This window comes from Tachyglossus aculeatus, chromosome 4 (assembly GCF_015852505.1).
Source record: "Tachyglossus aculeatus isolate mTacAcu1 chromosome 4, mTacAcu1.pri, whole genome shotgun sequence".
In the NCBI taxonomy this organism is placed as follows: Eukaryota; Metazoa; Chordata; class Mammalia; order Monotremata; family Tachyglossidae; genus Tachyglossus; species Tachyglossus aculeatus.
Window position 1 is genome coordinate 47,917,663 of NC_052069.1, and position 23,099 is coordinate 47,940,761.

The 23,099-nt window shown below is 46.5% G+C and overlaps 1 protein-coding gene across 2 annotated transcripts in view; it reads right to left on the bottom strand.

Moving 5' to 3' along the window:
- Positions 1–23,099, bottom strand: part of BCAR3 (BCAR3 adaptor protein, NSP family member) — a 197,540-nt gene that overhangs the window by 10,400 nt on the left and 164,041 nt on the right. For both annotated transcript variants that reach the window (XM_038745805.1, XM_038745806.1), the window contains 3 exons: positions 21,408–21,508; positions 13,930–14,576; positions 2,499–2,614 (listed from right to left, as the gene is read on the bottom strand). In XM_038745805.1, the coding sequence (XP_038601733.1) occupies positions 2,499–2,614; positions 13,930–14,576; positions 21,408–21,508 (864 nt within the window). The remainder of the gene's footprint in view (positions 1–2,498; positions 2,615–13,929; positions 14,577–21,407; positions 21,509–23,099) is intronic.

Genomic DNA, 23,099 nt, shown 5'->3' on the forward strand with positions numbered 1-23,099 from the left:
TTGTTAGTATGTTTGGTTTTGTTCTCTGTCTCCCCCTTTTAGACTGTGAGCCCACTGTTGGGTAGGGACTGTCTCTATATGTTGCCAACTTGTACTGCCCAAGCGCTTAGTACAGTGCTCTGCACACAGTAAGCGCTCAATAAATACGATTGATGATGATGATGAATACTCTTTATTTTACTTGTACATATTTATCCTATTTATTTTGTTAATATGTTTTGTTTCTCATTCATTCAATCGTATTTATTGAGCGCTTACTGTGTGCAGAGCACTGTATTAAGAGCTTGGGAAGTCCAAGTTGGCAACATATAGAGACGGTCCCTACCCAACAGTGGGCTCACAGTCTAGAAGGGGGAGACAGACAACAAAACAAAACATATTAACAAAATAAAATAAATAGAATAAATATGTTCAAGTAAAATAGAGTGATAAATCTGTACAAACATATATACATATAAACAGGTGGTGTGGGGAGGGGAAGGAGGTAAGGTGGGGGGATGGGGAGGAGGGGGCTCAGTCTGGGAAGGCCTCCTGGAGGAGGTAGCATCTGCCAGATAGAACGCAATGCATTATTTTATTTTATTTTACTTGTACATATTTACTATTCGATTTATTTTATTAATGATGTGCATTTAGCTTTAATTCGACTTATTCTGACAACTTGACACCTGTCCACATGTTTTGTTTTGTTGTCTGTCTCCCCCTTCTAGACTGTGAGCCCGCTGTCGGGTAGGGACCGTCTCTATATGTTGCCAACTTGTACTTCCCAAGCGCTTAGTACAGTGCTCTGCACACACTAAGTGCTCAATAAATACGATTGAATGAATGAATGAACTACAGCTTTTATTTGTTCTTGCATACCCCCTGCTCTCCTGTATAAGCACTTATTATGTCAGGCATGTACTAAGTGTTGGAGTAGATACTGGAGTATCTGGAGTAGACAGCAGATGCTGAGAAGCAGCGTGGTTTAGTAGAAAGAGCACAGGTTTGGGAGTCAGAAGATGTGGGTTCTAATCCCAGTTCCGCCACTTGTCTCCTGTGTGACCTTGGGTAAGCCCCTTAATTTCTCCATGCCTCAGTTACCTCATCTGTAAAATGGGGATTAAGACTGTGAGCCCCACATGGGGCAACCTGATTACCTTGTATCTACCCCAGCACATAATAAGCATTTACCAAATACCATAATAATTATTATTATTATTTTCATTACAAGCTAATGGGGCTCCCAGTTTTAACCCCCTTTTACAGATGAGGTATGAGAGGCATAGAGAAGTAAAATGACTTGCTCAAGGTCACAAAGAAGACAAGTGGTGGCATAGCACAGGAGACGCACACAGCTGAGAAGCAGCATGGCTTAGTGGAGAAAAACAGGCCTGGGAGCCCGAAGGTCACGGTTTCTAAATCCCAGCTCCACCACTTGTCTGCTGTGTGAGCCCCATGTGGGACAGGGACTGTGTCCGACCTGATTAATTGTATCTCCCCCAGTGCTTAGAACAGTGCTTGGCACATAGTAAGCACTAAGCAAGTGCCATTATTCATTCATTCATTCAATCGTATTTATTGAGCGCTTACTGTGTGCAGAGCGCTTGGGAAGTACAAGTTGGCAACATATAGAGACGGTCCCTACCCAACAGCGGGCTCACAGTCTAGAAGGGGGAGACAGACAACAAAACAAAACATATTAACAAAATAAAATAAATAGAATAAATATGTACAAGTAAAATAAACAGAGTAATAAATATGTACAAACATATACATATATACAGGTATTATTATTATTTATTCATTCATTCATTCAATCGTATTTATTGAGCACTTACTGTGTGCAGAGCACTGCACTAAGCGCTTGGGAAGTACAAGTCAGCAACATATAGAGACGGTCCCTACCCAACAGTGGGCTCACAGTCTAGAAGGGGGAGACAGACAACAAAACAAAACATATTAACAAAATAAAATAAATAGAATAAATATGTACAAGTAAAATAGAGTAATAAATATGTACAAACATATATGCAGGTATTATTTTTATTTATTCATTCATTCATTCAATCGTATTTATTGAGCGCTTACTGTGTGCAGAGCACTGTACTAAATGCTTGGGAAGTACAAGTTGGCAACATATAGAGACGGTCCCTACCCAACAGCGGGCTCACAGTCTAGAAGGGGGAGACAGACAACAAAACATATTAACAAAATAAAATAAATAGAATAAATATGTTCAAGTAAAATAAATAGAGTAATAAATATGTACAAACATATATACATGTATACAGGTGCTGTGGGGAAGGGAAGGAGGTAAGGCCGGGGGGGATGGGGTTCAGTCTGGGAAGGCCTCCTGGAGGAGGTGAGCTCTCAGTAGGGCTTTGAAGGGAGGAAGAGAGGAAGACTCTCCCAAGCACTTAGGACAGGGCTTTGCACACAGTAAGCGCTCAATAAATACAGTTGAACGAACGAGGAAGGATCGGGAAGCCGAAATGTAGAGGGACGCGAATGCTTACCTTTCAATTATGTCCAGGCGCAGTTGGTGTCCATATGGCAAGATAATGAGCTCCAGGCCGGAGTTCACTCCCATGACCCTCTTCATCTCGTCAGAGACCTCTAGTATCCTAGCAACCTGGAAAGGACAAAGGTTCAGGAAGTTGCCTCCAAATGATGATTAATCTATAGGGCTAAATTAATTGAACATCCGGGGCCACCCAGATGTCCTCATTAATATTTAAAACACCTTTAAGAGGTCTCCAAATGTCTGGGCATGGTTACCCAAGGCATTTGGGTGCATAAACTAGAGCTTTAGACAGAAAATCAGAGTAAGGTAATCCACTGCCATGAAACAGACTGTTCATTTGGATTACAGAGTATGTCGGGTCAGAAGGAATTTCCTTCCAGGCCTTGGAACACTTGGGTTTTGCTGAAATAGTTTACTGCAAACATCAGGCTGAACAATGTGCAGCGTGGCTCAGTGGAAAAAGCCTGGGCTTTGGAGTCAGAGGTCATGGGTTCAAATCCCATCTCTGCCAGTTGTCAGCTGTGTGACTTTGGGCAAGTCACTTACCTTCTCTGGGCCTCAGTTACCTCATCTGTAAAATGGGGATTAAGACTGTGAGCCCCCCATGGGACAATCTGATCACCTTGTAACCTCCCCAGCACTTAGAACAGTGCTTTGCACATAGTAAGCGCTTAATAGATGTCATTATTATTATTATTTGCTGTAATAGTGGAAGAAAGGAAACTCTGTTTTCTTCTCTGTACCCTCCTGGAGCAAGACTTGCTAGCAGTCAGGGGCCAATACTACTTAGTCATTCAATCAATAGTATTTATTAAACACTTCCTTTGTGCACTTGGGAGAGTACAGTACAACACTACAGTGGATACATTCCCTGCCCAGAAGGACCTCATATAAACTGGTAAAAGTTCACAAAAGAACTGCTCAGAAGATTTTTTTTAAGTGCTTACTATGTGCCAGGAACAGTATTAAACACTGGGGGTAGGGGCAAGCTAATCAGGTTGGTCAGTCAATCAATCAATCAATCGTATTTATTGAGCGCTTACTGTGTGCAGAGCACTGAACTAAGTGCTTGGGAAGTACAAGTTGGCAACATATAGAGACAGTCCCTACCCAACAGTGGGCTCACAGTCTAAAAGGGGGAGACAGAGAACAAAACCAAACATACTAACAAAATAAAATAGAATAGATATGTACATGTCTCACACTTCCTTTGTGCAGAGCAGTGTACTAAGCACTTGGGAGAGCACAGTACAACACTACGGCGGATACATTCCCTGCCCAGAAGGACCTCATATAAACTGGTAAAAGTTCACAAAAGAACTGCTCAGATTTTTTTTCAGTGCTCACTATGTGCCAGGAACAGTATTAAGCACTGGGATAGGGGCAAGCTAATCAGGTTGGTCATGTCCCACATGTCTCACAATATTAATCCCCATTTTACAGATAAGGTAACTGAGGCACATAGGAGTTAAGTGACCTGTCCACTGTCATACGGCAGACACGTGGAGCAGGAATTAGAAACCAGGTCCTCTGACTGAAAAATGAAGAGTAACGCAAGGCACGGCAGCTTCGAGTGTTTATGAAAAACCAAGTGGCAAGCGGCACCCATAAGCTAAGACAATTACTCTCCCCCTCTTCAAAACCTTATTGAAAGCACATCTCCTCCAAGAGGCCTTCCCAGACTAGGCCCCACTTTTCCTCATCTCCCGCTCCCTTCTGCATCATCCTGCCTTGTTCCCTTTGCTCTTTCCCCCTCCCAGCCCTACAGCGCTTAAGTACATATCTGGCATTTTATTTATTTGTATTGATGTCTGTCTCCTGCCCTCTGTACTTTCCAAGCTCTTCGTACAGTGATTTGCACACAGTAAGCGCTCAATAAATGCGATTGAATGAATGAATGGACTGTAAGCTCATTGTGGACAGAGAAAGTCACCGACTATTGCTGTAGTATACTTTCCCAAGAGCTTAGTACAATGCTTTGCATGCAGTAAGTGCTCAATAAATACGACTGAACGAATGAGATGGGAATCTCCTTGGATCCACCCTCCCATTTCAAGTGACTGCAGATGCTCTTTGATATTGTCTTCCCTAGCTGGCAGAAGTGGTCCTATGAAAATGGACTTTTGAGTGGACTCAATGAGTGAGCCAATGGTTCACTGGCTAGAGCTCAGAGTTTCCTTCTTCCATTTGGCATCGGCTTGGTTTGAACCGATGGGGAAACTCAGACATGGAAACACGGAGATTCTCTTTCACCGAAGGGTGTAATGTAGTAAACTTTGCCTCTAACATTGGTATTCAGTGCAAACACCAGTTATCAATCAATGATATTGAGCGCTTACCATTTTGAAAAAAGGTACGTGTTAAGCATTTACTATATATCATTTTATATGCCAGGCACTGTATTAATCCCAGGGGTAGATACAAATTTATCAAGTTGGACACAGTCCATGTCCCACATAGGGCTCGCAGTCTTAATCCCCATTTTACAAAGTCACTGAGGCACAGAGAAGTGAGGTGACTTTTCCAAGGTCAAACAGCACAAAAGTGGCAGAGCTGGGATTAGGACCCTGTTTTTTTTTTATTCCCAGGCCTGTGCTCTAACCATTAGGCCTTGCTGTGTGCACAGCACTGTACTAAGCGCATGGGCGAGTACCATACAAGAGTTGGTAGTCACCTTCCCATTTTGCAGGCTCAAATTTGCCCCTTTCCGTGTCAGGAGTATCTCTCCCACACCTTCCCGTGACAGGAATATCTCTCCCTCATGCCCGCACTTAAGTCTGTTCAAAGAACAACCACTCTCAGCACTTAGTCATTTGTTTTGACAGCCGGGATCTGTCAGCTTCGCTTCACCTGAATCTCTAAGCGACTTCAATCAATGGGAACTTTTGTCCTGAGATAAAAGCTCCGGTAAATGATTTAAATATATATTCAAAAGTGCTACGGTAATGTTTAAAGTGGCGTGCCTATTGTTCAAAGGATGGTCTCTCCTTTCTCCACAATGCAGACAAAATGTCTAAGGTGGTGGCTGGGCTGCTTGCCTGAGAGGTCTTCCCAGGGCTAAGTGCTTAGTACAGTGCTCTGCACACAGGAAGCGCTCAATAAATACAATTGATTGATTACCTAAAATGGGGCCAATGCTGTGAGGTGCCAAAACTACTCAGGAGAGAAAGAAGCAAAACACCCAATGAACTGAATGGCTTTGGGACACGGTAATGGACAGAGCATGGGACTGCGAGTCAGAAGTAATGGGTTCTAAACCCAGCTCCACCACTTGTCTGCTGTGTGACCATGGGCAAGTCACTTCACTTCTCTGGGCCTCGGTTATCTCACCTGCAAAACAGGGATTGAGATTGAGTCCCACGAGGGATAGGAACTGCGTCCAACCCGATCTGCTTGTATCTACCCCAGCACGTAGTACAGTGCTTGGCATATAGTAAGCGCTTAACAAATACCACAACAATTATTATTAAAACTAAGACCCGAGTTGTCCTCTCCCCTGGAAAGACCAAACATTCATTCATTCAATCGTATTTATTGAGCGCTTACTGTGTGCAGAGCACTGTAACATCCGTGAAGGTGAGCGTTTCGAAGGATGGCATTCCTCTTAAAGGGAGAGGGTTTGTTCCAGGTGAGAAGCTGTGTTGTCTAGTGGATAGAGCATGGGTTAACCTGATGATCTGGTATCTCCCCCAGCTCTTAGAACAGTGCTTAGCACATAGTAAGAGCTTGACAAATACTATCAAAAAACCCATGATTGTTATTACAGCCCGCAACCTTGGTGTCATCCTTGACTCTGCTCTCTCGTTCACCCCTCACATCCCAGCCTTCCCTTCCCCACAGCACCTGTATATATGTATATATTTGTATGTATTTATTACTCTATTTATTTTACTTGTACATATCCTATTTATTTTATTTTGTTAATATGTTTTGTTTTGTTCTCTGTCTCCCCCTTCTAGACTGTGAGCCCACTGTTGGGTAGGGACCGTCTTTATATGTTGCCAACTAGTACTTCCCAAGCGCTTAGTACAGTGCTCTGCACACAGTAAGTGCTCAATAAATACGATTGAATGAATGAATAGAGTATGGGCCCGGGGGCCCGAAGGACCTGGGTTCTAATTCCTGCTCTGCCACTTGTCTTCTGTGTTGACTTTGGGCAAGTCACTTCACTTCTCTGTGTCTCAGTTACCTCCTCTGTAAAATGGAGATTACGACTGTGAGCCCCAAGTGGGATATGGACTATATCCAACCTGATTACCTTGTATCTATCTATTCCAGCGCTTAGAACATTGCCTAGCATATAGTAAGAAATAATACCATTTTAAAAAAAGCCCTCCCTGATTCAATCGTATTTATTGAGCACTTGACTGTGTGCAAAGCACTATTGCCTTATTTCCCTGCTCCTGTTCCTAACTGATTTCTTGTGACGGGTCATGAAGTATCCCCACAGCCTTAATTTTCTTTCTCCCAAGTCTTCCCTTCATCCTCTGCAGTCTGGTTTTCTATCTCATTGCTCCTCTCCTTCCTTCAAGTCAAGTCCAAAGGGCTCTAAACTGTCTTAATCTTCCACGATCTTCCTACTGCCTTTGATACTAGGGACCACTCCCTCTACCCTCCGCCACCCATTGATCAGGCTTTAGTTTTGCTGACAGTTCAAACCTGATTCTCCTTCTCCCTCTACCTCTCTTTCTCAGTTTCATTTGCCGGCTTCTGACTCTGTTTTGGGTTCCCTTCTCTCCTTGCTCTACATTCACTCTCCTGGGGCACTTGTCTCTCTCTTTTTTTGTATTTGTTAAGCACTATGTGCCAGGCACTATACTAAGTGCTGGGGTGGATACAAGGAAATTGGATTGGACACAGTCCCTGTCCCACATGGAGCTCACAGTCTTAATCCCCATTTAATAGATGAGGTAACTGAGGCACAGAGAAGTGAATTGACTTGCCCAAGGTCACACAGCAGACAAGTGGTAGAGCCAAGATTAGATCATAGGACCTCTGACTCAAGTCCAGTGCTCCTTCTGCGAGTCCACTCTGGTTCTCGTGAAAGCAGAACTCGGATAACTCCCAGATCTATCTCTCTAACCTTGGCCTTCTCTGACCTGCAATTCCACATCTCCTCTTGGACATTCTTCCGGTGCCTTGAATGTCTAAAACAGAACTCCTCATCTTTCCCTCTAAACCCAGTCCTTCCCCTGATTTTCCCATCTTCGTCAATAGCACTAATCCACCGTCCCAGAAGCCCGTAGTCTCACTGTTTTCCTTGACCCTTGGCTCTTGTTCAACCCTCACAACGAGCCTACTACCAAATCCTGCCGGTTCTTCCTGGGCTATATCCCCTTAGATCAGCCCCTTCCTCGCCCCCAAAACTGCCAGTATCCTGGAATCCGTTCTAATATCTTACGTAACTGGAATACTGCATCAGCCTCCTCACTAGTCTTCCAGCCTCTTTCCCTCTCCAATCCATATCCCACACCGCCAGACAGATCACCTGCCTGAAGACTCACTCAATCCACATCTCTCTTCTCTTCCAAACTCTGCACTGGCTCCCTGTGTCTCTCTGGAAACCATAACCAGGAATCGGCTTCAAGGCTCTCCACCATCTGACGGCAGTTCACCTACCTGTTCTCTTCACCCACATTACCCCACCTCTCACTCACTGTTTCTCCCAAGCTGGCCTTCCAAGCTGTGCCTCACTCTCAACTCTACTGCCCAAATCCCTTCACTTGTCTCTGGCTTGGCACGCCCTCCCTCCCCAAATAATAATATCGATAACCATAATTATGGTACTTGTTAAGCGCTTACTATGTGCCAAGCACTATTCTAAGCACTGAGGTAGATACAAGGTGATCAGGTTGGACACAGTCCCTGTCCCTCGTGGGGCTCACACTCTTAATCCCCATTTTACAGATGAGGTAGCTGGGATCCAGAGAAGTGAAGTGACTTGTGTAAGATCACACAGCAAACATGTGGTAGAGCCGGAATTAGAACTCAGGTCCATCTGGCTCCCAGGTCCTTGCTCTATCGCCTAGGCCATGCCCCTTCTCAAATCAGACAGCCTACAGTTCTCCCCACATTCAAAGCCCTCCTGAAACCTTGCCTCCTCCAACAAGCTTTCCTGATTAATCTCCCAGCACCCTGACCGTCTCTAGCAATTATATTAATGCCTGTCTCCCCCTCTAGACTGTAAGCTTGTTGTGGGCAGGGAATGTGTGTTTTTATTGTTGTACTCTCCCAAGCACTTAGAACAGTATTCTGCACACAGTAACTGCTCAATAAATATGACTGACTGACTAGTAATTATGAATGTATTTATCCTCACCATCAACACTCATGTATATGCTTTTACCTATTTTTTTTGAAGAACAATCCTCTGCACCCACTTGGTGCTCAATAACTGCTATTATTATTACTACTACTACTACCACTCACTTCACTAAAGGATCTGAATCAGATTCACTTTTCAAGGATTTCATTTAGCAATTGGATCACTTCCCTGCTCCGGAGCTAATCTGTGGGACTTGATGGGTTAGAAGCTCAGAAATCAGCCCTCCGGACTATAAGCTCCTTGTGGACGGGGACTATGTCTACCAACTCTGTTGTAGTATACTCTCCCTAACGCTTAGTATTGTGCTCTGCACACAGTAAGCACTCAATAAATACCATTGATTGACTGATTGACAAAGGCAGCGCTCCTGAAACTCTCTACTCAGGTTTACAAAACAATAATGGTATTTGTTAAGTGCTTACTATGTGTCAGGCACTGTAATAATAATAATAATAATAATGGTATTTGTTAAGCGCTTACTTTGTGCCAAGCACTGTTCTAAGCGCTGGGGGAGATACAAGGTTATCAGGTTGTCCCACGTGGGGCTCACAGTCTTCCTTTTGTTTTTCAGCGCTTAGAACAGTGCTTTGCACATAGTAAGTGCTTAACAAATGCCATCATTATTTACAGATGAGGGAACTGAGGCCCAGAGAAGTGAAGTGAGTTGCCCAAGGTCACATAGCTAACACATGGTGGACCTGGGATTAGAACCCAGGACGTCTAACTCCCCAGCCTGGGCTCTTTCCACTAAGCCACACTATATTAAGCACTGGGGTGGATACGAGAAGCAGCATGGCTTAGTGAAAAGAGCACAGGTTTCGGAGGCAGAGGATGTGGGTTCTAATCCCGCTCCGCCACTCATCTGCTGTGTGACCTTGGGCAAGCCATTTAACTTCTCTGTGTCTCAGTTACCTCATCTGTAAAATGGGGATTAAGACTGAACCCCAAATTGGACAACCTGATTACCTTGTATCTACCCCAGTGCTTAGAACAGTGCTTGGCACATAGTAAGCGCTTAACAAATACCATTATTATTACTTTACAAGCAAATCGGGTTGGACACAGTCCCTGTCCCATGTGGGGCTCATAGTCTCAGTTCCCATTCTACAGATGAGGAAACTGAGGCCTAGAGAAGTGAAGTCACTTGCCCAAGGTCACACAGCAGATGAGTGGCAGAGTCAGGATTAGAACCCACTACCTTCTGATTCCCAGGCCACATTCTATCCACTTCGCCATGCTGCACGGTAGACCTTTAGTAGTGATTCCGATAGGCCATTTGATAAATGAGTTATCTTGCATGGGTAGGAGCAAATATCATATGCACACACAGCATCTGATGTCTCTTCACCCTTAGGTGGCTTGAAAAGCTCATTCAGACTCAATGTCGTCATCTAGACAGTAAGCTTCTTGCAGGCAGGGAACACGTCTACCCACTCTGTTGTGTTGTACTCCCCCAAGCACTTTGTACAGTGCTCTGCACACAAATACTACTGATTTATTGGTCATAAAAACACTTCCATAGTGGGCCCCAGAGGAAGGGGGTGGATTTATGGTCCAGGAAAGACAGTTGACTTAACAAGTGCATAATGGCCTGACCTTCGGAGCTAATTATCTCTCCAGGTTGCTGTTGGAGAAGAGTTGTAAAACCCATTGTGGTTGGGTCTGGGCCTAGCTAATGCTTAGTACAGCATGGTTTAGGGGATAGAGCATGGGCCTCCAAGTCAGAACTTCATGGGTTCTAATCCCCGCTCTGCCACTTGTCTGCTATGTGACTTTGAGGAAGTCACTTCACTTCTCCGGGCCTCAGTTACCGCCCCTGTAAAATGGAGATTGAGACTGTGAGCCCCACGTGGGACTGTGTCCAATGCGATTTGCTTGCACTCATCCAGTGCTTCGTATAGTGCCTGGCGCATAGTAAGCACTTAACAAGTACCACAACTATTATTATTATTAGTGCAATGGAACCAGCAGGATGCCCTCCAACCAGCCACGTTTTCGCTGGGCATCGTTTCACCCCCAACCCCTACTACTATAATAATAATAATGATATTTGTTAGTAATGATGATGATAATGGCATTTGTTAAGCGCTTACTATATGCAAAGCACTGTTCATTCATGCATTCATTCAATCGTATTTATTGAGCGCTGTGTGCAGAGCACTGTATTAAGCACTTGGGAAGTACAAGTTGGCAACATATAGAGACAGTCCCTACCCAACAGTGGGCTCACAGTCTAGAAGGGGGAGAAGTGCTGGGGAGGATACAATCAATCAATCAATCGTATTTATTGAGCGCTTACTGTGTGCACAGCACTGTACTAAGCGCTTGGGAAGTACAAGTTGGCAACATATAGAGACGGTCCCTACCCAACAGTGGGCTCACACTTTAGAAGGTGATCAGGTTGTCCCACGTGAGGCTCACAGTCTTAATCCCCATTTTACAGATGAGGGAACTGAGGCACAGAGAAGCTAAGCCCAAGGTCACATAGCTGACAATTGCTGGAGTGGGATTTGAACCCATGACCTCTGACTCCCAAGCCACTGCTCTTTCCACTGAGTCACGCTGCTTCTCTAATTCTCGAATAATACCTTAGTTCGCTATAGTGCTTTTATTACCAAAGCACTCTCACATTAATGAGTTCATTTCAAACCCCGCAACACCCCTCTGAAGTAGGGAGACAAGGCAGGCATTATTATTCCCATTTTACAGATGGGGACACTGAGGTACTGAGAAGTTAAGTGACTTATCCAAGGTCACACAGCAGGCTAATGGCACAGCTCGGACTCGAACCTGGGTCCGCTGGCTTCTGGACCAGCGTCCTGCCACTTCACCACACCGCTTCGGAGCTCGGAGCTCAGCTAGTGATGCTAGCTGACTGCTAGCTGTCAGCTAGGGACTGTCTCTATATGTTGCCAACTTGTACTTCCCAAACGCTTAGTACAGTGCTCTGCACACAGTAAGCACTCAATAAATACGATTGATGATGATGATGATGCAGGTCTGGTGAACCACATCCCCGGGATTGGCTGCTGAAGCCCGCAGAGGGAAGGACGGGGGGAGGGAGGCATTTGCCTGCAGCCAAAGGGACAGACCCTGTGTCCAATTCCCACCCGTGTATTCTTTCCAGGTGCTTAGTATAGCAGCGTGGCTTAGTGGGAAGACCACGGGCTTGGGAGTCAGAGGTCGGGGGTTCTAATCCCGACTCCGCCACTTATCTGCTGTGTGACTTTGGGCAAATCACTTCACTTCTCCGCGCCTCAGTTACCTCATCTGTAAAATGGGGATTAAGACTGTGAGCCCCACCTGGGACAGCGTGATAACCAAGTATCTCCCCCAGTGCTTAGAACAGTGCTTGGCACACAGTAAGCGCTTAAAAAATACCATCATCGTTATTATTATAGCACGCTGCACCCAGCGGGTGCTTAATAAATAATATTACTACTACCTTAGTGCTTTGAGTCCAGGGGTGTGAAGTGGGTAGGGATTTGGGAATGGGGGAGGGGAGGGGAGTTAGGAAGTTGGGGACAAACTTCAGAGAGCTGACAGGCCAGAAAACACTCTCCAGTCATTTTCCGAAGCACGGGCTGAACCAGTAGTTCAGCTCCAATAGCAGTGTGGGCCGTGGTCCCCTTCGCTGCCATGGGGATGCACAGCTGGGCTCGGGACAGACCTGCACCTCTGGATCCGCTTCGGACAAGTCACACTCCTTACCGGACAACATTCCAAAGAGTCCTCTGGAGTCTCTCCGCACCATCCAAACCCACCATTTACTCTAATTTTGCATTTAACAGAACTCCTTATCTTTCCACCCAAATTCTGACCTCCCCTACTTTTCCCAACACCCTCCCTATCTCACAAGCCCAGAATCTCAGCATTATCCTCCACTCGTTTCTCTCATTTGACTCACGTATTCAATATGTCACCAAATCCTGTCGGTTCTACTGTCACATTACTAAAATTCATCCTTTCTTCTCGATCCAAACTGCTACTATGGCAATCCAAGATCTTATCCTATCCCACCTTGATTACTGCATCTGCTTCCTTGTTCCTTGCTGACCTCCCTGCCTCCTGTCTCTCCCCACTCCAGTCCGTACTTCACTCTGCTGCCTGGATCATTTTTCTACAAATCTACGGACCTCCGTACTTCTCTAGAACGTCCAAGTAATGGCCTAACTGCCTCCTCATTAGACAGAAATTCCTTACCACTGGCTTTAAAGCACCCAATTACCTTGCCCCTTCCTCCCTTACCTCACTGATCTACCACAGGGTAGCCTGCGCACTTGGCTCCTGTAGCCCCAGCTTGCTCAATGTTGTCCAATTTCATTTATCTCACCGCCGACCCCTTTTCCGCATCTTTTCTTTGGCCTGGAACTACCTCCCTGCCTCTATTCTCCAAACCACCACTCTTCCCACCTCCAGAGATCCCACCTCCTCAGAGAGGCCTTCCCCAGTTCCCTCTCCCTTCTGTGTTGTCTGTAAACTTGGATCTGTATCCTATGGGCATTTAGTATTCACCTCACCCTCAGCCCCAGGGCACTTATGTTCATATCTATACGTTATTTATATTAATGTCTGTCTCCCCCCTCTAAACTGTAAGCTCACTGTGGGAAGGGAACGGGTCTAACAACTCCGTTGTACTGTTCTCTGTTGTGTGGTCTCTCCCCCCCTCAAATTCCTCCCTAGCAGCAATGCCAACCTCACCCGCCTGGTCCACCCGCAGCCAACTCTTCTTACAGGTGGTTCATGCAGCCAGAGAGTCCCGAGGATCTCCTGTTAAAGCCTATAGACTATACGCTCACCCTCTGGACTGTAAACTCCTTGTGGGCAGGGAACACGTCTACAGAATTCTGCTTTGTTGTACTCTCCCACACAGTCTCTGCACACAATAAGCGCTCAGTAAACACCACTGATTGATCGATTGAGTCTCTGCACACAGTAAGCCCTCAATAAACACCGTTGATTGATTGTTAACATTGGAAAAGAAAATCCCCGGGCCACAATCCTTTTTGGAAAAAACACCAACACCGCACAACTCGACGTACAGTCCGGAAAAGCGGCTCTTCCATTTTTTCTTTTGAAACGAGACGAAAAGCCTTACCTTGCAGTCCGTTCTCAGTATGTGTTTGGCGATGGTCCTCGGGTCACTGTGGGCTAACAGCTCTTTGGCCCTCTTCAGCATGGCCATCTCCAGAGGCTTGTTCTCAGGGGGGAGGAATTTGGACTCAAAGTCATTTGGCTTGAAAGACGACGCGGTCTCCCAAAGGGGCACGACGAAGCCGGTGCACTCCTCCCGGTCCTCCTCCGTTTGCGGGGCCGGGGGATCCAGGGAGTGCCGCGCTGAGCCTTCTTCCAGGAACAGATAGTTGGTGTCGGAGTTTCTGAATGAGGCATTCTCTCCGGCCCTGAGCAGCTCCACGTGGCCGCTCTTGAGACGCAGGGGGGGTCCAGTTGGGTCGCAGCCGGCCGGGGGTGCGGGGTTTAACTCGCAGTAGTTGGCTTCTGAGTTGGGCCAAGTTGGGGAGGCTTGGGGTGGCGGCTTCAGGGGAGGCACTTTGCTGGGCTTGGGAGGCGGTTTAGGGCACAGCTGGCTGTCGGACCCCCTCAGGGCTTCCCCGGCCTGCCCCTCCGAGGACATCCTGCGCACCGTCGTGGGGCTCAGGGTGGGCTCGCTGCCCGTCCGGAACACCGGGGAACCGGGGCCCGGGCTCACGTTCACTCCGGGAGACTGAGATGGGACCTTGCAACCTGGAGTTTGAAAAGGAATCGGAAACAGATTCATTCATTCGGTCATATTTATTGAGCGCTTACTATGTGCATTGTACTAAGGACTCGGGAAAGTCCAATATGGCAATAAACAGAGACGTTCCCTGCCCATAATGAGCTTACAGTCTAGAGAGGGAGACAGACATTAATAGAAATAAATACATTACAGATATGTATATAAGTGCTGTGGGGCTGGGAGGGGGGATGAATGGAGGGAGCAAGTCAGAGCGACTCAGAAGGGATTGGGAAAAGAGGCAAGGGGGGCTTAATCTGGGAAGGCTTCTTGGAGGAGGTGTGCCTTCAAAAAGGCTTTGAAGGGTCGGGGAGAGTAATTGTCTGCTGGATTTGAGGAGGGAGGGCGTTCCAGGCCAGAGGGAGGATCTGGGCAAGGGATCGGCGGCAAGATAGATGAGATCCAGGTACAGTGAGAAGGTTAGCATTAGAGGAGCTAAACATGTGGGCTCCTTCCCCTCCCCACAGCACTTGCATATATTTGTACATATTTATTACTCTATTTTACTTGTACATATTTACTACTCTATTTTATTAATGATGTGCATATAACTATAATTCTATTTATTGACGGTTTTGACACCTATCTACATGTTTTGTTTTGTTGTCTGCCTCCCCCCTTCTAGACTGTGAGCCCGTTGTTGGGTAGGGACTGTCTCCATACATTGCTGACTTGTACTTCCCAAGAGCTTAGTACAGTGTTCTGCACCCAGTAAGCGCTCCGTAAATATGACTGAATGAATGAATGGGTTGAAGCCTTTCTCCCACTGAAGGCCTAGTGGAAAGAGCACAGGTCCAGGAGTTGGAGGTTCTGATCCTGGTTCTGACACATGCCTGCTGTGTGACCTTGGGCGGGTCACTTAACTTCTCCCTACCTTAGTTTCCTCAAGTACAAAAATGGGGATTCAGTACCTATTCTCCCTCCTACTTGGACTGTAAGTCCCCTGTGGGACAGGGACTGTGTCCAACCTGATTTAGTTGTCTCTACCCCAGCGCTTAGTACATCGTACACATTTAACTATCAGGATCATTCTTCTTCTTATTATTATTCTTCATGTGCTGCTGCTGCTGGATTTCATAATAATATAACGTTGGTATTTTTTTAAGCGCTTACTATGTGCCAAGCACTTTTCTAAGCACTGGGGTGGATGCAAGGTAATCAGGTTGTCCCATGTGGGGCTCACAGTCTTCATCCCCATTTGACAGAAGAGGGAACGGAGGCACAGAGAAGTTAAGTGATTTGCTCAAGGTCACACAGCTGACAAGCGGCAGAGCCAGGATTAGAACCCACAACCTCTGACTCTCAAGCCCGGGCTCTTTCCACACTGAGTCACGCTGCTTCATCTTCTTTGGGAAGGAGATCTGACTTCCCCTGAGCCAGAGAAGCAGCGTGGCTCAGTGGAAAGAGCATGGGCTTTGGAGTCAGAGGTCATGGGTTCAAATCCCGGCTCCACCAACTGTCAGCTGTGTGACTTTGGGAAAGTCACTTAACTTCTCTGTGCCTCAGTTACCTCATCGGTAAAATGGGGATTAAAACTGTGAGCCCCCGGTGGGACAACCCGATCACCTTGTAACCTCCCCAGTGCTTAGAACAGTGCTTTGCATATAGTAAGCGCTTAACAAATACCATCATCATCATCATTCCCCCAGCCTCACTGGGAGAAAGACTGAATTCTAGAACTGAGTCAATCCTGAATTATCCAATCCCACAGGTCTTTTCCAAGCCCTAATGGACTCCCAGCAGCCACTGAGTCACTCCAACCCCATATCACTCCAACACGGATGGATGCTCCGGTCAAAATTGGAAAACCCAGAGGGCACGGACAAACACCACACCTTCTAGCCACAACACACACGGCTTTCTGACTCACTTGCACAGTTCAGCAACCTGCGGCCCTGAAATTGACTTTTGAGTAAGAAGTGGGTGTGACAGGGAGGGAGGAGAATTGGAGAGGGTTTTTCAGGATCCAGAGGGAAATAAACCTCTGGGATGGTGCTAGGAGCAGCATGGGGAGTGATCTGCTCCTTTAATAATGTTATTTCATTCATTCAGTTGCATTTATTGCATAATTATTGGGTGCAGAGCACTATACTAAGCACTTGGGAGAGTACAATATAACAATAAACAGATACATTCCCTGCCCATTCATTCATTCAGTCATATTTATTGAGTGCTTACTGTGTGCAGAGCACTGTACTAAGCTCTTGGGAAGTACAAGTTGGCAACATATAGAGACGGTCCCTACCCAACTACGGGCTCACAGTCTAGAAGGGGGAGACAGACAACAAAACAAAACACCTAGACAGGTGTCAATCAGACTTAGGCCTTCCCAGACTGAGCCCTCTCCTTCCTCTCCCCCTCCTCCCCCTCCCCATCCCCCCCGCCTTACCTCCTTCACCTCCCCACAGAACCAGTATATATATATATATATATATATATACATACATATATATATGTATATATGTTTGTACATATTTATTACTCTATTTTACTTGTACATATTTATTCTATTTATTTTATTTTGTTAATATGTTTTGTTTTGTTGTCTGTCTCCCCCCTTCTAGACTGTGAGCCCGCTGTTGGGTAGGGATTGTCTCTATATGTTGCCAACTTATACTTCCCAAGTGCTTAGTACAGTGCTCTGCACACAGTAAGCGCTCAATAAACACGATTGAATGAATGAAGTTGTCAGAACAAATAGAATTAAAGTTACATCATTAACAAAATAAATAGAATAGTAAATACAAGTAAAATAGAGTAATAAATCTGTACAAATATATATACAGGTGCTGTGGGGAGGGAAAGGAGGTAGGGCGGGGGGGATGGGGAGGAGGAGAGGAAAAAGGGGGCTCAGTCTGGGAAGGCATCTTGGAGGAGGTGAGCTCTCAGTAGGGCTTTGAAGGGAGAAAGAGTGCTAGCTTGGCGGATGTGCGGAGGGAGGGCATTCCAGGCCACAGGGATAACGTGGGCTGGAGGTCGATGGCGGGACAGGCAAGAACGAGGCCCAGTGAGGAGGTGAGCGGCGGCAGAGGAGCGGAGGGTGAGGGCTGGGCTGGAGAGGGAGAAGGGAGGTGAGGTAGGAGCGGACGAGGTGATGGACAGCCTTGAAGCTGAGAGTGAGAAGTTTTTGCTTGATGCGTAGGTTGACGGGCAGTCACTAGAGATTACTTAGGAGGGGAGTAACATGCCCAGAGCATTTCTGCACAAAGATGATCCGGGCAGCAACGTGAAGTATAGACAAGTGGGGAGAGATAGGAGGATGGGAGATCAGAGAGGAGGCTGATGCAGTAATCCAGTCGGGATAGGATAAGATGAGAGATTGAACCAGCAGTGTAGCGATTTGAATGGGGAAGAAAAGGTGGATCTTGGCAATGTTGCGGAGGTGAGACAGGCAGTTTTTGTGATGGATTGGATGTGAGGGGTGAATGAGAGAGCGGAGTCGAGGATGACACCAAGTTTGCGGGCTTGTGAGACGGGAAGGATGGTAGTGCGGTCTACAGTGATAAGAAAGTCAGGGAGAGGGCAGGGTTTGGGAAGGAAGAAAATGAGTTCAGTCTTGGACATATTGAGTTTTAGAAGGCGAGCAGACATCCAGATGGAGATGTCCTGAAGGCAGGAAGAGACCCGAGCCTGAAGGGAGGGAGAGAGAGCAGGGGCAGAGATGTAGATTTGGGTGTCATCAGCATAGAGATGATAGTTGAAGCCGTGGGAGTGAATGAGTTCACCAAGGAAGTGAGTGTAGATAGAGCCCACACTCTCTCCCACTGTTTAGAGGGACTGTGTCTAAATCTCAACTGTGTATTCTTTCGCAGCACCCAGTACAGTGTTCGGCACACAGTAAGGACTTAATGAACGCTATTACTACTACAGCTCAGGCCAGGGCTGGACCCATGGAGCAGCTGGGTAAAGGCCACGGCAGTGCTGGCAAAGAGGTTAATATCCCCTGCAAGCTAGCATTACCTGGGCCACTGAGGAAAATTACAATTTCTCATCAGAATTGCCCAGGTAATTGCCTCAGATTTGTTCACTTCAGTTCCCCCAAGGAGAATTGACCGCATCAGACTAAATCTTCAGGATACCTCTACTTGGATTGTCCCATCAACACCTCCAACTTAACTTGTCCAAAACAGCACTAAATCTCTCGCCCACACCCTGTCCTCCCTATGACTTCCCCATCACTTGTGAACAACCACCACCAGTCTCCCTGTCTCATGAATCCATACCTTTGGCATAATTCTCGACTCATCTCTCCCATTCAACCCATCTATTGAAACCTGTCATCAAATCCCCAAATTTCTAAAATCCACCCGTTCCCCTTCACCCAAACTGCCACTTATGCTGATATTTTTTGTTTTTATGGTATTTTTGAAGCGCTTACTATGTGCTAGGTAATAATAATAATGATGGTATTTGTTAAGCGCTTACTATGTTCCAAGCACTGTTCTAAGCACTGAGGTAGATGCAGGTTATCCCACATGGGGCTCACAGTCTTAATCCCCATTTTACAGATGAGGTAATTGAAGCACAGAGACGTTAAGTGATTTGCCCAAAGTCATACAGTTGATAAGTGGCGGAGCCGGAATTAGAACCCACAACCTCTGACTCCCAAGCCCGTGCTCTTTCCACTGAGCCACACTGCTTCTGTAGGTACTTACAAGCACTGTGGTGGATTCAAGCTAATCAGGTTGGGCACATTCCCTGTCCCACTCAGGGTTCAAAGTCTTAATCCCCATTTTACAGATGAGGTAACTGAAACCCAGAGAACAGAAGGTGACTTACCCAAGATAATAATAATGTTGGTATTCGTTAAGCACTTGCTATGTGCCAAGCACTGTTCTAAGCACTGGGGTAGATACAGGGTAATCAGGTTATCCCACGTGGGGCTCACAGTCTTCATCCCCATTTTACAGATGAGGGAACTGAGGCCCAGAGAAGTTAAGTGACTTGCCCAAGGTCACCCAGCTGACAAGTGGCGGAGCCGGGATTAGAACCCACGACCTCTGGCTCTCCAGCCCCTGCTCTTTCCACTGAGCCACGCTGCTGATCCACGTACTCATCATTTCCCACCATGGCTACAATCGTATTTATTGAGCGCTTACTGTGTGCAGAGCACCGTACTAAGCGCTTGGGAAGTACAAGTTGGCAACATATACACACAACATACAACTACTACATCAGTCTCCTTGCCGACCTCCCTGCCACCTGTCACTGCAGTCCACACTTCACTCTGTTGTCCGGATCAGTTTTGTAGACAAAGTTCAGTTCACGTCCCCCTACTCTTCAAGAACCTCCAGTGGCCGCCCGTCCACCTCCTCATCAAACAGAAACTCCTCCTTACCACTGGCCATAAAACATTCAATCGTCTTGCCTCCCCAAGCCCCTTTCATTCATTCAATCGTATTTATTGAGCGCTTACTGTGTGAAGAACATTGTACTAAGGGCTTGGAAAGTATAATTCAGCAACAGAGAGACAATCCCTGCCCACAACGGGCTCACAGTCCTGTCTTCTATCACTGATTTCCCACTATAACCCAGCCTGCACACTACACTGCTCTAACATTAACCTACTCACTGAACCCCAATCTTGTCTACCTTAGCGCACATCTTCCCTCTGGAGTGCATATGCCATAGACGCCCCCATTCTCATCTTCAGAGCCTTATTAAAATCATAGGTCCCACAGGCCATTCCCAACCAAAGCCTCATTTCCCCTACTCTCTTTCCCCTCGGCATCACCTATGCACTTGATTTGTAACCATTAAACACATGGAATTCACCCCATCCTCAGCTCCATGGAACTTATGTGCATGCCTGGAATTGATTTTAATGTCTCTCTTCCTCTCTAGATTGTAAACTCCTTGTGGGCAGGGACCACGTCTCCCATCTTCGTTGTTCTGTACTCTCCCAAGTGCTTTTATACAGTGCTCTGCACAAAGTGCTCAATGAATACCATTGATTGACTGACTAGGACCCTGGTTCTGTCCCCACTGTTGTCCTTCTCGCTTAGCCCCCGTAATAATAATAATAATAGTAATAATGATGGCATTTATTAAGCACTATGTGTAAAGCACTGTTCTAAGTGCTGGGGAGGTTACAAGGTGATCAGGTTGTCCCACGGGGGAGCTCACAGTCTTAATCCCCATTTTACAGATGAGGGAGCTGAGGCACAGAGAAGTGAAGTGACTCGTCCAAAGTCACACAGCTGACAAGTGGCGGAGCCGGGATTTGAACCCTTGATCTCTGACTCCAAAGCCCGTGTTCTTTCCATTGAGCCACGCTGCTTCTCACCCCGCACCCCAGGCTTGGTGTTTTCACAGGCCTAGGAGTAAGAAGGACCTGGATTCTAATTCCGGCTCCACCACTTGTCTGCTGAGTGAACTTGGACAAGTCACTTAACTTCTCCAGGCCTCAGCTCCCTCATCTGTAAAATGGGGATTGAGACTGTGAGCCCCAGGTGGGACAGGGACTGTGTCCAACCCGATTTGCTTGTATCCACCCCAGTGCTTAGTACAGTGCCTGGCACATAGTAAGCACTTAAATGCCATATTTATGAGTATCACCTACTCTGTGACCTTGGACAAGTCACTTAAATTCTGCGCCTCAGTTTCCTCTTCTGTAAAATGTGGATTCAATACCCGTTTGCCTTCCTGCTGAGACTGCGAGCCCCATGTGGGACAGGGACTCTTTCTGACCTGGTTGTTATGTATCTCTCCTAGCGCTTTGCACCAGAACCGGCACTAAAATATCATTCTTCTTCTTCTTTATCAGTGCGTTTTTAAAGGGGTTTCCCCAGATGACATACCAATGGGTAGGAAGCTCTCAGACTGGTGGGCCTTGAGGAGTGTCCTCTTATCCTGCACGTGGTCCAGGCATGCTGGCTGGCTTCCACTTTTTTCTTTATTTCTGGAGGGAAACACAAACCAGGACAGAAGCAAGTCATCCAAAGCAGAAAGCTCTCAAGAAGTATGTCAAAAGTTATTTGTTTTTTTAAAAAAAAGCAAGCTATAATAATAGCACTGCAGCATGACCTAGCAAGCAGCATGGGAACTGATTGGCTGGAGAAGGCAGAAAAGGAATTTTCTTACCAATCCCCCCGTGTTCTCCCCTGCCCCCGTCCCTACCTCTCAACTTTCAACTGAGTTAAATCCTAAAATATGCTTTGTCGCTGGGTTTTTCCATCCGGTTGAGCTGCGGGAGGTGGAGGGAAAGCGGAGAAACGTTTCCCAAAGCTCCCGGGGGAATCAGATGAACTGGAATGCATCATTTGAATGGACTAAAATTACTTCCAGACTTGGGATGAACAACTGGTTTAGCTAGCATGCAATTTTGACAACAGCATTAGTGGGCCAACAATTGCCATTGTTCAATTTCCACTTCAGGGCAACTCTCCGTTTTCCCCAGGTAATCCGTAAGGATTACAGAGAAACCTGACCCAGGCATGCTAAGGGAGGGGGGGTCTCTGTAGGAAATAATAATTGTGGTATTTGTTAAGCGCTCACTATATGGAAGCAATTTCGTCAGTGCTGGGGTAGATACAAGATAATCGGGTCCTACTAAGGGCTCCCATTTTAAGTAGCAGGGAGCACAGGTATCGGATCTCCATTTTGCCAATGAGGAGCTGAAGCACAGATAAATTAAGTGATTTGCCCAAGGTCACACAGCAGACAAGTGGCGGAACTGGGATTAGAACTCAGGTCCACTAATTCCCAGGCTCAGGTTCTTTCCACTAGACCACGCTGCTTTTCAATATCTCCGTGCTGGGGATTGTTGAGTGTGTAGTTGGCGGTGGGGGATGGAGGTGGGGTGTTCTGGGAGAGATGTGTCCATGGCGTTGCTATGGGTCGGAGACCACTTGACAGCATCAGGTAAAGTTGGTGGGGGGAGGAAGGGGGAAGAGTTAGAGAGATAATAATAATAATAATAATAATGTTGGTATTTGTTAAGCACTTACTATGTGCCAAGCACTGTTCTAAAGACACAAGGTCATCATGTTGTCCCACGTGGGGCTCACAGTCTTCATCCCCATTTTACAGATGAGGTAACTGAGGCCCAGAGAAGTTAAGTGACTTGCCCAAAGTCACACAGCTGACAAGTGGCAGAGCCGGGATTAGAACCCACAACTTTTGCCAAGCCCTTGCTCTTTTTTCCACTAAACCACGCTGTTTCTCAGGAGTTACACACAGTGATTGCAAGGAGCAGTGCAGCTGGCCTAGTGGAAAGGGCTTAGGGGGGCCAGGGGACCTGAATTCTCAACCAGGCTCCAATCACGTGTTTGCTGTGTGACCCTGGGCAAGTCACTTTACTTCCTCTGTGCCTAATTTTCCCCAACTCCAAAATGGGGATGAAATACCTGCTCTCCTTCCTACTTAGACTGTGAACCCCATATGGGACAGGGGCTGTGTCTGACTTGAAAATGTTCTACCTCAGTCCTTAGTATAGGGCTTGGCACCTAGTAAGTGCTTAATTGAAAAGCACTTTCCTCATCTGAAAAATG